Below are 15,094 nucleotides of genomic sequence, written 5' to 3'. Positions count from 1 at the left end.
TGATAGGAAACATTGAATGGTGTAGTTTCACCCTTCACGTCAGCGTAGATCACGAAAATATGAATGAAAATCGAATGGACAATGACAGTATGAAAGAAGAAACTGTCCTCTTACTCGAGCCGTTTTACGGGGGATCACATAAGCAACTTGTAGACACTTTAATTGATGGTAATATTCAATTAATATTGATGATTAATTCTGTGATTGTAAGGATGCAAAAAACTAAAACTGCGAGTGTGTTTTTCCCTCTTTGTAGACTGAGTATTGTAAAGACAAAACAGACAGGTATACATGCTTCCTATTAAACACAATGTGGTACAAGTCAGTAAATATTTTCACATTCAGAAAATGCCCAGAAATACATTAGTTACAGAAACACACACCAACAATAGAATACACAAAAGATTTAACTACATTCATAATAAAGCTTTAGGAACATAACTTTAATAGATTGTAGTGGTTGAGTCTAAAGCACTCCTGTTTCATGTTTGGGAGGTTCAAGTTTCCACCAGACATTGTCTATCCCACTGAGGGTTTTGTGATTTTCCTCAATTTCTCCATGCAAATGCAGGGAGTATCCTGTGTGACAACCAGTACCTTCCACATTATTTCTAATTCATGCACTAATCATTCAACAGACAAATCCTGTGAATGTTACTTACTTAATCCTTTGTTTATTGTCCATCATGTTTCTGTTCACATTCTATATGTACAATCTGGTAGCTACATCACCAAGGAAACCTGATTTCAAATGGTGGGGAAGTAGAAGAGGAAAGTGAACAGTTCCCGGTAGTGAACTGTACTCAGAATTTTCTTTCAACATTTAATATATCCACTGAGCTTGGACACATAACAATTCTCTCTGTCTTTCTTGATTAGTCTATCACACCTTGGTGGTTCATCAACCATAAGAAAAGGGTACATTGGGTGCATCCACAAATCAGTAGCTGCACATTGATGAGGTCATTTTCATGCACCAGTTGTAATAGTGGAAGAGCAGTCTTAGATATAAATTATGAACTTTATAGTATAACCAGGGATTAAACAATGCATGACTGACATGCTCAAATGATAACTCTTTGGCAAATACTGGCTAATGCGTGGGTGATATCTTTTTGACTACATTAAAGAAATCCCATGCCAACTGAGGTATTCCAAGGAGGAAATTCATCAAACATCAAAAAGATATTCACTTTACAAAAGAAAATTGTTAGATTAATGGCTGGTGTCAAACATATGAATTCATGTAGAAGTCTGTTTAAGAGATTAGAAATCTCAGCTCTTCCATGTGAATACATATTCTCATTCATGAACTTTATTGTAAATAACCAAGAACATTTTCAAACTAATTCTGCTATACACAGTATCAACACAAGGAATAAAAATCAGCTTCATAGACCAGTTGCCAACCTCTCATATTTTCAGAAGAGTGCATATTATGCAGGGATCAAAATTTTCAACAGTCTTCCATCAAATCTCACAAGTCTTGTAAATAAAAAGGCACAATTTAAACCAGTCTTAAAAAGATACTTAATTACACACTCCTTTTACTCTGTCGATGAATTTCTAATGTTTACAAGTAAGTCATAGTTTATCTATTGTATATAATGGGTTACCTTTAATGAGGATAGCACCGAGAGCAGAACCATTGAACGTTGTAATTGGAAACCAACAGATGGAGAATGTGGAGCATTTCAAGTACTCCACGAGTCACGACGGACGCCCTATGCACCAAGGAAGTAAAAGCAAGGATAGCCATGGCCAAGGCAGCTTTCGTCAAGAAGAGGATACTTCTCACTAGCAAGTTGGGCTTGGAGATGAAGAAGAAACTAGTGAAGTGTTACGTATGGAGTGTCGCGCTGTATGGAGCAGAGACTTGGACACTCAGGAAGAAGGAACAGAAATACCTGGAGAGTTTCGAAATGTGGTGTTGGAGATGAATAGAGAAGATCAGGTGGACGGATCGAGTGACCAACGAAGAAGTATTGAGGAGAGTCAACGAGCAAAGAAGCATTCTGCAGGCGATTACACGAAGGAAAGCTAACTGGCTGGGACATATTATGAGAAGGAATGGATTAATGAGTGATATCACCGAAGGCCAGGTTGAAGGAAAGAGAGGACTAGGAAGAAGATTGATACAGCTAACCGACGACCTTAAACAAGGAAAGATGACGTTCCAGGAATTAAAGCGAGAAGCCGAGAATAGGGACAACTGGAGAGCTCTTTTTGGGCAGAGCAATGGACCTGTCGTAAGACAGAACACTTAATAATAATAATAATAATAATATAATGGGTGGATTTATTTGTAACTTATCTCTACTTTATGTGAACCCTTTGTTTGTATTTTGTAACATTTATATAATAGTATGACTTAAGATAGTGATAAGATAGTGTAATTGCGTCATATTGTGAATATTCTAACAATTATTTATTTTAATCCGTCTTATCACAATATTTAAAATTTCTTATAATTAAGATAATAAAATATCATTGATGTTCCATATCGATTGATCGATTTACATTTTGGAACATCTTTTACACAACATGTTTCAGTTTTTATAAAACCATCATCAGGTGTAAAATATTTACGAACTTAAAACTCAAATATGATTCCATTTGGTGATGTTTCATGCCATTTGTTTTTCAATTTTGGGCGAGGTGTTGTCTTTTCTTAATTTTATCAGATGTACATATCGGTCTTAGATGTAGGAGTGATTGTTCCGATATGTCCAGAAGTACTACTGTCATCGTACACCTATACGTGTAAAAGATGTTTCAAAATGTAAATCGATCAATCGATATGGAACATCAATGATATTTTATTATCTTAATTATAAGAAATTTTAAATATTGTGATAAGACGGATTAAAATAAATAATTGATAGTAAGACTTGTATTTTTATAACATGTATTGTATTATTATGACTTATTCTACATCCTATTGTCATCTAACTTATGGATCCATGGAATGTAATAAAGATATATATATGTATGTATGTAATACTTCTGTGCCAGGTGTAAGACTTATTTTTCTATAAATCATAAACAATAAAATCTCTTGCTGAATGGGAGAACAAATAAAGTAAATGTAAACTTTTTACTTAAAAAATTATCCTCCCTTCCTTCCACACATCTGTTTGGGCATCTTTCTAGGAGAAAAGTTGGTCAAAATTCAACATATTTCTATTTTTCCTTGAGGGACAAAGACAAGCCTATGAAGACCAGTCATATTAAGATCTAATAACTTAAAAAATAACTCATACTGTTTTATGTTCCAGGTTTAAATAATGGAGAGGATATTAAGTCAACATTCTTAATATCCTTGCCAGCAAAAAAGTGGCACTGGAGGGCCCGGACTAGTGCACTGTACATATCACAAACAATACCAAGAAAACATAATTTCAAGTGAGTTCTTAAATATATGTTTACATCTTGTAATGTTTTCTTCCTTTTCTTAAATTACTTATTTTTATACAGGACTGTGTTTGCCAGCTGTGTACTGAATCTTGCTGAGCTGGTTGCATTACGTCCAGATCTGTCAAATACCAGGAAGATTGTCTACTTTCATGAAAATCAACTGGTATATCCTATTCGAAAGGAGAAGGAACGAGACTTTCAATATGGGTACAATCAAATCCTAACCTGGTGAGAACAGAGCAATTTTTTTGCCCTTAGTATGATCTTTTGACCTTCCTAGCCTCTGCCCATTTGACAAAAAATAAGAAATCCACTCTTGAGTTGTAGACTCTGAAACATGAGAGGTGTGAAGGGGTTGTGGTTTTCCCCACATTATGGTAATAAAACATACCATTATAAGAGGTTTGTATTCTTATTTTCAGTGACTTTATAATTCACCTGTATCATTCAACATCATTTTACTGGCCATTTGTAGTACACTGAAAGTATAAAGATTCTGATAGAACACATAGTTAATTTTGTGCACCTCTACATGCAGCATATTTGTACATGGCATTCTATGAAAGTACCTTTTATAATGTGCAACAGTTATGAGAACATTTGTGCACTGAGTTTATCTTTTATTCTCTTATGCATACCAGAAATAGGTTACATGTTGCACACATACAATTTTATTTTTTCTAGACTATTGGCTTTGATTCTACCAAGGATTGGACTGACAGATGAAAAGTCTTGAGATATCTTTTATGCCCCACTTTCCTTCATCTTGCCCACACTTTTAAGAAAGGTTACATATTTTCTAAGATATCACTGCATTACAGCCCAGTCTTACATTAAATGTTCATATGAAATTAGCAGGTTCAGTAGTATTAATGAGCTGAAGTTAGAGGTACCCCTGATAATAATATAAGAGTACATTTAAGACTGTAGTGTGCATAGTTTTTATTTCATTTGCAATTACATTCAATTGACTGTAATTTAATTTTCAGTCTTGTGGCTGATGTTATATTGTTCAATTCTAAGTACAATCAAGATTCATTCTTGGACTCCATAAGCAAATTCATGAAGCTGCAACCAGATTTTCATCCCAAGGACCTGAAACAGCAGATTGCTCCAAAATGTAGAGTTCTGTACTTTCCTATAAAGTTCTCTTCATTGGAAACTTCAGTAGATACAAACAACAGAGTGCTTCACTTAGTGTGGCCACATAGGTGGTAAGTGGTAATAAAGTTACAAAGTAAGATCTGGCAAATATCTGCTTAAAGGACAGTCAAGTACATTTTCAGTATTATTAAACATTTTTTTTTGTCAATGCTTCACAGAGTTTGATCAGTTAAATATAGCTTAATAACTATGACCATGAACATACCAAAATTACAAGACACGATGTTACTCATCTGCTAATTCCTTATCTAAGAATCGTACACTGGTCAACTGGATCCTCCAAGTTCAGTGAAGCACTTGCTGTCATGAACTTGTGTACCTGACAGCTAAATATGATGAGCATCCTCCTCATATCATTCCTCTATGGCGTGAACTGGTGAAATGTCTGTTTGACATTGTGGCCAAACAGTTAGCACTCCTGCTTTGTATTTGGCTTGTCCCGTGCTCAGATTTTGGCTCAGAGACTGGCTATCCTAGCTGAGATTCTCTGCAGTTTCCTCCAACCTCTCCTCAAGTTAATAATCATCCTATTAGTAAAAATGGTATATCTCCACCAATAACTATGCCTCTTTCACCCTCCATGAATGTAGACAGTTACTTTGCTAGATGCACATGCTCAGAATTTAAGAACAAAAACCAGCTATGTTCTAGTATTAAGTCAATTTTAAAGGTTCCTTATGATGGTATTACAATTAGTATTACTGGATTTGTGGATTTTCTCCATTATCCAGTATTCTTAAGAACATGGCATACAGCAGAATACAGTGTTTATTTTAGGAATACCAAAATACAAATTCCAGAAATCCAGTAATACTAAATAATCTTAAGACATTAAATTGGAAATCCAACTTCCAAAGATATATTTAGATGTTTAAAAAACATAAAAAATCACCAAGATGCCATACTGGCTGAACTACACCTCTCATGGTAAGGTGAAGGATCAGCAATTCACAATCTCAGCACAGAAGTTTAAATCCAGGAATTTCGACATGAAACAAGGGCAAGACATAAATTCTTCTTTTACTGAACTAGTAATTTCTCTTCATCTGGCAGGGAGCATGATAAAGATCCTGAAACATTCTTTCGAGTGTTGCTGATGCTGATGGATGCTGGACTTAACTTCCATGTGTCAGTGCTTGGAGAATCATTTTCTGAAGTTCCACCAGTATTTGCTGAAGCAAGAACTCGTCTGGGCACTCGGGTTGTTGACTGGGGTCACCAGAAAACAAAGGATGTATATTATGAGATACTTAGACATGCTCATATTGCTATATCCACGGCTAAACATGAGTTTTATGGGGTTGCAATGTGAGTCACCTTAAGTTAAAAAACTATACATATGGCAAGTACATATTAATATTTTGTACAAAGATAGATATACTAAATATACAAAGTGAGTTTCAAAACTACAATCATCACTGGCTCCACATTATCAAACCATCATCTCTTAGTGGAGTCAAATCTGTAATGAAATCATAACTGATCATGTATTTATCATAATTCAAGGATCCAATTTAGGAAACAGAAAAGCACATATGTTAAGGTGTTATGTCAGACATCATTAAATCAATATGTGACAAAACACTTAAGCGGTGACCACAAGCAAATGAAGCAATAGGAAGAGTTGTAAGCATGCCTGGGCTTGTAGTAACATGTTATAACACATTCACTGCAGCTATATCCCTTGCAATGCGATTTATCTACAACAGAAATTCAATCTCAGTTATCTCTAATTAGTCATCTTAGTTCATCTTTAAATTGTATGGCTTCATCTAAACTTAATATCACATGCAGTTTTTCATAATTCAGATATTAAATTTTAAAGGGAAGGTCCAACATGCTCTACATGATTTTAAAGTATCAATATTAAATATCATCAAAATCTATTAATATATAAATACCTTCATGCATTAAGAGTCAAGTCATTTTAAAGTAATAATACAGACTGTTCAGTGTGAATCAAAAGTAAGTTTCATCAATGAAGTGAGATTTCAGGTTCTCATAGCAATGAGTATGCAGGTTGTTGTGTTGTGGGTTGTAGTGCCGTGTAGTCTAGCAGGTTTTCCAAAGTACACATCAGTACAATCCATAACACAGCAATTGATAAACACCAGCACTGTTATTGATGAAACAAATCTGTACACTTGGAGAAGTATTTTAATGCAAAAATAATGTGATGGAACAAATCTTTCACTTCTCTTATAATTTTAATGTACTTTAAATATATACTAGCAGAAACTATACAAAGAAAAAACATAAAGATGAATAACAATTACCAGTGTAAGTTATACAAGCCTCACTGTACAGATGGTAAGCATTTAAATGAAAATGAAAGTTCTTCCCTGAACATTTTGTTGTGGTTACCTTCCTTGAGTAATCATTTTAAATGTATTTTACAGGTTGGAAGCAACATATTATGGATGCTTTCCCCTGTGTCCATATACCTTGGTATATCCAGAGCTCTACCCAAATGAATGCCTGTACAAAAGTGAAGAACAGCTCTTAAAAATGCTTGAGGACTTCTGTAAGAAACCAAGTTTGGCAAGACACATGAGACGTAATCTTAAAATGGATTTCAAACTTTTCAGTGCTGACTGTCTAATCAGTGAATATAAGCATGTTTTATCACCACAGTGACACAGCAAATACACAAAATACAACACCAGTATACTTCTTAGTTCACTATAAAAACAGAAGATACATGCTATACAATCTGAGCTACTGACAGTGTTATTAAATAAACCACAAGTAAATAAAAAACCGTATACCTCATAATACATCATCCATGCTACCCTGCCCTTTATCATCAGTGGCTATCCATGAACTGAATGTCTGATAGAAGAAGAAGAGTTTTTGGCAGTGGGCGTGGCTGAGGTGAAAGTACAGTCATGCTTTGTCGTTCCATATCCACATTTGTACTGGAAAAATAATGCATAATAAACATCTATAATTATCCAGTAATAATTTCGTAAGTGTATATATTACAACAAGTTACAAACTGCACGCATGCATAACAATTCTGGTGTGTTGGCCAGAATTTAACCCTTGACATTTTAAAATTATGCCAGGCTGTTAGAATTGTCTGAGTTAATTACCTTTGTATTTGTATGGGGTCTGGTTGGGTAATGACATCATGGAGGATTCCTCAACCTAAATAACCATGGTTGGGGGGGGGGGGGGGGGGGGGCATGAAATTATTGTTTTGGAACCATGTGTGTTGTAAAGACATGTTAGATATCCATGATTTTGTGTTTTATGTTTTGCCTGCCAAACTCTGAATCTTGTTTGCAACAATAAACCTTACTTCTGTAGTAATTCAATGCTTTATAGTTGAAACCTGCACTTAGACAAGGCCACAACTAAGCACATAATTCATTCACAACATCCAACCAAACATCTTAAGTCATGATGTGGTATATGATATGGAAATATACTATATCAAGTGAAACATGATTTTTTTGAAGTGTTAATACAGGAGGTATTTAATTTTTGCATACAAGTTTTGAAGGCAGAAACACAGAAAAGTGTAGTAGCCATGCCATAGCTCAGGCTATTTGTGACCAGCCTATCACTGTGACAACCTGGGTACACACTCCAGTCGTCAGCCCATGTGTGATCTGAAGTGGACAAAGTGGAACTGGGACAGGCTTTACACTAAGTTCTTTGGTTTTCCTCGGCCCATGTCAGTCCACCATTGCTCCAAATTCATATATAATCTGGGGGAAAGGTAATCGGCCTGTTAGCAGCCACACTTCCATTGAGATAGTCTTACCCCTTCACAACAATAACAAGAGAAGTGTACATAGAAACAGGACTAACAGCTTCATGGTTACAAATTTTATAAACATATTTTTCTATACTTTTACTTACACACAAACAAAGCCAGCAACATTACTTTGAATCACATCTTCTTCTACTGAGGCAGCAAAACTTACAGCTAATAGATGATGCAGCAGATTTGGTCCTGAAAATCAATAAGATATCTCATGTTTTGTTCCTGTCCTTATGCACCGAAGTAAATTCCTCTGATTTGAGAAACTAACTAGATTCATGAACAGAGTGCAGTTAAGAGACATAATTTAATAAAAGGTCTGCAACTAAATGCAATCAATAGAAGTTGCATAACCTAAAAATTTATACAGTTCAGAATGAATCTTAAACAAACTAGGCTGTTCATGCATCATAATATCCAGATTCCACATATGATATTCTCTGCATTTCATATGTTGAAATTTACCTTGCTATGCCACTTACATTAACCATAATCCTGACACTCTTGAGCAAGTTATTTTAAATGTCCTCCTTTTATTTCCACTACGTGTTAGTACAATGCCATGCCATGCCATGGGATATTAAATCCTACTTATTCCTGCAGACAGAAAACATTTAAAGGTGGGAAAATTTGAAATTGCAAAAACTGACTCTACACCTTGTAAAAAAACAGGAACAGAATGCTATGCTATAAGATTACATTTTTTAAATTTAGCAACATTCACTTTTTCAAAACTCTTTTCCAGTTGAATTCAAGTCTGCTGACACAGTCTGTTTTGTGTAGTCTTAAATAATTTGGCTATACAGGGTTAATTACAATATTTATACAACCACACAGTCTCGCCCTGTTTCAAGAGAGGCTCTACCAGATTTGGAACAACAGATATAGTTTCAATGTCTTAAGTACCCAAAGTCAGGTCACAAAGTTGCCAAGTTTTTATTGCAAAGTTCAAGAACTTCAGAGGGAGATTATGTTTGAAACATAAAAGGTTTTTCCTAAGCATCAGTAATTCATCAATTAACATGTCCTTATTTTGGAAATACACATCCTAAAATCTATTATTCAGATGTGGAATTACAAGAAAACATTTAACAAGTTTCATTGATCCTTCAAAATTGTTAATGGTTTCACTGTTTGCAAAATGCAAACATTTACAAATTAGTTCCAGTCTGTCTCTTGTTGTAACACCCATAATCAAAAAGAAGCCAAATACAACACCACATCTCCCTCCATCACAGGTTTACTTGCCCTGCCAGTTGGCCTGTTTGATAATTTACACCCATATAGACACTGTTCAGCATAAATAATTGTCTCTTCAACAATTTAACCTGCTCTTTGTTGCAAAACAACTGAAAATATCCACAATATCTGTCACGTTCTGCAGCATCTTGATGTCTGACACTTTCTGAGAAATTTTAGCTTTGTCCCTTGTAATGTTCCATGTTATCCCAAACAATATTTTGAATGTAATCATGATCTCACTTCTTCATCACATAAAACAGCTGATCACTACGTGCTACTAGATGCCATGACTTCTGAGTACATGGTGCCTGGGTAATGTGTGTGCATTTAATGACAGGACACTTGTAAAAGTGTTACTCTCATTGTTACAAATACCTACATATATACAGCATTGTCTACATCACCAAATGATTCTAAACCAACAAAAAGGTTGATTTTTGTTTCAATCAACATGCAGAAATCCCCCATGATATAGTTAGATTCTAACTGTAATGTTAAACACCAACCAGACAGGATGAGAACTATTCCAAAGCTTTATATTGTAAATTAATTTGTGACTATACACATGCACATTTCCAAACTGAAAGCCCACATTTTGCCTGTGATTTCATACAAAAATAATTAAGTTACATAAAAAAAAACAATCCACAATATGAGCTGGATTTTAACACTACATTATGTGTGCTATGTACATCAGATATCAACATCTAAAAGAAAGGCTGGCATGATACATATGTGCCATGGAGTTGAAGAGTAAAGTGTGGCAAAGGATTAAACCACATATCTTTGTTTATGATGCTATATAATCTCTGAAATTGATACAACACTGTTAAATGCACAAAGAAATAACATCTACCTGGTGTCACGGCTACCAGTTTGGTGAGGTTATCTTCTGCCTTCATTCCAAGAGGCATACAGGAGTCTGGCAACGCTGGAGCACCAATCTTGTAGATCTTAGCATCAGAGAAGCGGACATCAAATGAATGAGGATATAATGGTGTACGCAAACCATAGAAATATTCACGTACTCTGGCATCTCTTGCTTCTGCTCGTGCACTCTGACTGCGTTCAACAACCTATAAATATAAAGTATAATCTTTGTATGTAAAATCTGTCATTCTGACTGGGTGAATGATTGGTTTCCAAGTTCATAGTCAATTCAACTAAAATATAAAATTAACTGCACTGGTCATTTGTGATTTTTCCTTCACATCGTATGTAACAGTTATATAACCATGACCTTGTTACTAGCCTCATTTGTGATAACAAAACAGACGTGGAGGTGTGTGCATTTAAATATGAGAAGTTTTAAGAGATGCATCCTAACCCTTGATCTTTTGAATTACTATATGTATGCTGCAGCAGTAATTTTTAATCGTTCGTTAACCGCAACAGGTACTTGATTAATACTTACTTGGTACATAGGAAAACTGCATAAGAAATAAAACAGTACAGACAGGATTCCCACAAGAGTATGTTCTTAAATATGAGATGCTCTTAAATGTTTGCTGGGATGTATAACAAATTAAATACTATAAAAATTACTGAAAATAAAGAAGTGGGAAATAATTTTATTCAGTTCTTACCACTCATAACTTAGTCTTTCAAAACCATTTTTTTATATACACTTTCTGTGCATTTCACAAAGATATCAAACAGTAACATAAGGAACAAAAATTGTCACAAGAATCGTTCAGTGACTATTTTGACATTTAACATGCAGTAATTTGGTATAAGAATTATGGATACTGTTATAAAAAGGATTTGTTTTTCAAATGATAAATATCTAAGAACAACAATATTAAATAGAAATGAAATTGTGATTAAATTAGGGCAGGAATAATTCAACAATAACGTTTTAATCCATTCCCTACAGTGGTAAAAGAATGATCCAGAAAATGGAATGTGGTTCTGTTCCCTACATTTGAAGCATGCTTAGTGTATTAGGAGTGTTGAACACCTACAGGAGGATTAGTGTTATCTTGTTACTGCAGATAAAGAAGACTGAACAACTTACACCTCCATTCTTTGGTAGGAAAACAACCTTCACAAAGGTTGGCATGTCACGCACAAGTTCATTGTACAGCCGTTCCTGATCCAGGACTAGAATGATGTCCACCTCAAAAGCTTGAGCAACATGGGTCAATTGTTTATATCCATCACCCTTCACCCATCCACAGGTATTGATGATCACACCAGAAGCATTTGCTAGTACAAACAATGATGATAATTTTAAATGCAGAAAATATGTAACGTTCCAACATTTTATCCCATTAGGGTCCACACATCTCTTAACTTAATTTCACAAATTCTTCACTGAAACTTGCTTTCTGAAAATGGCATACTGGGGGTTTATGGTATATTTATTGATAATACGCTCAGATTATATAAAAATTATGATTATTTACATCAAATTTACAATAGGTTCAATCATATATCAATATATGCAACATGGATCAATTTGTTACATGCCACAAACTTTTACAGTTTGTTAATTATGTTGTGTGAATTAAAAATAAATGTTAATTACTTTCTTTTTACATCCAAGTCCTCTTGCAGCACTCACGTATGTGTGGCTGCCTATTATAACATGTTCAAAATGTCTCATGTATCAGTACAATTTGACATAACTTTACATTCAGAAGTTCATAAATTTGCTGATTTCAAATATTTATACAAAGAGAATTTATGATTTAAAGAATAGCAAAGCATTCATCAATGAAATTTATGACTGATTGCAACATACAGGAAGAAATGCAAACACTATTTTATAATAAAACCCACAATAGGATGACTGCTATACAGGATGAGTCAGAAGTATGTTTACAAACTTTGTGTGCATGTTCCAGGATCAAAAATATGAAAAAATGTTCCTATGAACATGGGGTCGCAAATGTTTCATATTCGAAATAATAGCCACTCTGTGTAGTAATGTAAAAATTTGACATATTACACTTCCCACCAATAGCAACCCTCTAGTCCACTTGATAGTAAACATTCCCCCTGCACCGCCTTAGAAACGACTTCCCCCCACAGGGCTTTTCTCCTGGTCTGTGGACAGTACATTGTACATGGACTTACATTTTTGGTATGTATAAACTATATAAAAGCATTTCACATAAAAAAGACAGATCTTGATTAAATCTACATGTAATCTACCATTTCTTCATATGATGAACCACTTTTGAGAAATGTCATTAAATTTTGTTCAAATAAAGTTGTGGTTATACATACAAATACAGATCATAATGACATTTTCTTGGCAACTCTCAATGAAGACAGCCCTCCCCTAACAGCAGCAAGTGTCATCAAAATCTGCAGAGTAGTTTTCACAGATACATGAATAAACACCAAATCCTCTTTAAACATTATCTCTGAAATATGTACACTAAATACTAGATCTGTGGTAAATATCAAACTACTCTGACAGAGATCAGTCTGAAATAGTGCATAAAAGTAGCAGTATCAGAACTGTTGGTATCATGCCTCATTTCAACAGCTTACCTTTCCTGTTAGCCTGCATTCTTTCTGAAATTACTTCAGCTAGTCGTGACACTAACATGTTGTAAAGGGCAAGATTGGTACTTGGTGACTTGTGTCCATAGTGGTAAACTAGTGGAGCTTGCTGAGAGAAACCTTCCTCAACAGCAGCAGGTCTCTCTACTAATAGTGCACCTGTTGAAATACAAGGAACCTAAATGTCTTCAGTCCAAAACCAGTCATCATACTCACTAATTATATTATTCTGGCTATAAGCACATTAATTTACTCTCTACATATGTCATTGAAATTGTCATCAAAATTATATTAACCCTTACACCTACAATTCTGAGGGGCACAAACATATAAACTTCTTTATTTAGATTGCTTGTCAGACCTCATACAATAATAAGTGGCAATGTCTCCATTACATCATAATATCTAAGTGGTATTAGATGGTGCTGTAACTAAAATAGCTATCTATACCACTTGTTCTAAATTTAGTCAGCACTGCTTCAAGATCTATATAGTTATGGGAAAAAAATAAAGAGTGATTTTCATATTTTTTACAAAAAATAAGTTAGTCTTGTATGATATAATATGTATTCTTATTTACAAACTATGTGGCATAAAAAAATTGTCAGTAACAGTATAAAATATTATCATAACATATATTTATGCAAAATAAAAACTCCTAGATTCAAAACCATGAAACTTTTTGTAGGTTTTCTTATTAATGGAATCCATGAAGTGCTCTTTTTACATTCAACATCTGTAATATAAACATGTAATCATGAGTGAAAATTTCTTATTTTAATAATTGCAATATGTCTACCAAAATTCTGTTCAGGTTATATTTCTCTTATCCTTCTAAAGACCTATGTGAATAAGAAGAAATTTCTGAAACAGTAAACATCACTCAGAGTGTGGAACAGAACAAATACAAATAACGGAAACTGATCCTCACCAATTGTGCCTGGGACAGATATCTGGCCTTGCCCAACATCCAGATCAACAAGTATTGGCCTGCGTCCCATTCGAACAGCATAGTTTAGAAGCAACCTACATAATGTTGATTTACCAACATCCATTGGACCTACAATCATTGTTACTGGACCTCTGCTGTTTTCTGTTTCAGCTTTCTTTCTTAGCTGCTCCAATGCTGCATGTGCATTGAGATACATAACCTGTGAGGGGTAAACAAAGTTTGATAAAAGCTGCCAACACCACTTCAAAGAGTTTTCGAGTTTTTGTCACATAATCAACTTACCACGGGTGTTTCCTTCGCAACATAACTAACGTCCGTTTTCCCTCTCAATTCAATAACACACCCTTGCCATGTAAACACAGCTACCTTCGCACCTGTTGTGAATACATAACCTTTTCCCTTCACAAGTTCAGTTCCAAACACCTCTGCCATTCCGCTCTTTAGCTGAAAGAAGTGTATTACACAGGAATTACACAAGTACAACTGTCAACGGTAGGAAATACAACTCCAAAAATTGAGGTTAAGCAATACATCATTCAACTTACTTCCAATATTACTTTTTCATTTTTACTTTCCACTTCAAATCTCAATTCGCAGTCAGGTTCTAGTTTAAACTCTTGAATATTTGCATCCCTTTCTTCTGACATTATTATGTACGTTAAATTATGACAGATAAAATTAATGTTCAATGGAACAAGCACAGCTAAAAAAAACACTAACAACGAGCATGTAACACCAAACCAGCGATCAACTCCTTTCGCTACTAATGAAAACAAAGTTTGTGTTCCAATATTGGTGAAACTGTGAGGACGACAGCATTAGTGATGACGACACAATGGTACCAACACATGGTTCGCATGAGCGACTAGCAATTAGCGACATCTTTCACGATTTGTGTGTACTCAGTTCAAGTAGCTACACTACAGCTATTAGCCGGCGTAGCTCAGTCAGTATAGTGACAGGCTACGGGCCGGACTACTGGGATTCGATCCCCAACGGGGGCAGAGGATTTTTCCTCTAGCCTCTGTGTC

General features: G+C 34.9%; 2 protein-coding genes across 4 annotated transcripts; one reads left to right on the top strand and one right to left on the bottom strand.

Annotated features, from left to right (window-relative positions):
* The first annotated feature begins 26 nt into the window (after positions 1 to 26).
* On the top strand, positions 27 to 7,356 carry LOC110837371 (tRNA-queuosine alpha-mannosyltransferase). Its single transcript, XM_022079405.2, has 6 exons — positions 27 to 168; positions 3,279 to 3,405; positions 3,478 to 3,645; positions 4,407 to 4,631; positions 5,635 to 5,889; positions 6,981 to 7,356. The coding sequence occupies exons 1-6, from the start codon at positions 60 to 62 to the stop codon at positions 7,216 to 7,218; spliced, it is 1,122 nt and encodes a 373-aa protein (XP_021935097.1). The 5' UTR covers positions 27 to 59; the 3' UTR covers positions 7,219 to 7,356.
* On the bottom strand, positions 4,335 to 14,846 carry cbc (protein CLP1 homolog). Of its 3 annotated transcripts, XR_015535756.1 has the most exons (10): positions 14,609 to 14,846; positions 14,346 to 14,507; positions 14,043 to 14,262; positions 13,100 to 13,270; positions 11,613 to 11,803; positions 10,452 to 10,671; positions 8,452 to 8,545; positions 7,350 to 7,499; positions 6,858 to 7,059; positions 4,335 to 5,790 (listed from the first exon to the last, which is right to left on the bottom strand). XR_015535756.1 is itself a non-coding variant. In XM_022079404.2 (9 exons), the coding sequence occupies exons 1-8, from the start codon at positions 14,708 to 14,710 to the stop codon at positions 7,388 to 7,390; spliced, it is 1,272 nt and encodes a 423-aa protein (XP_021935096.1). In that variant the 5' UTR covers positions 14,711 to 14,846; the 3' UTR covers positions 4,335 to 5,790; positions 7,350 to 7,387. The 3 variants fall into 3 exon arrangements, 1 of the variants encoding a protein (XP_021935096.1); XR_015535755.1 differs by having other exon boundaries at positions 6,858 to 7,499; XM_022079404.2 differs by lacking the exon at positions 6,858 to 7,059.
* Between the last annotated feature and the right edge of the window lie 248 nt (positions 14,847 to 15,094).

Source organism: Zootermopsis nevadensis, unplaced genomic scaffold, assembly GCF_977971745.1.
Source record: "Zootermopsis nevadensis isolate Lab colony 2312 unplaced genomic scaffold, Znev_1.0 Znev_ptg000018l, whole genome shotgun sequence".
NCBI classification, from domain to species: Eukaryota; Metazoa; Arthropoda; class Insecta; order Blattodea; family Termopsidae; genus Zootermopsis; species Zootermopsis nevadensis.
Note: the sequence above shows the minus strand (reverse complement) of the source record. Positions and strands in the feature narration are given on the sequence as shown.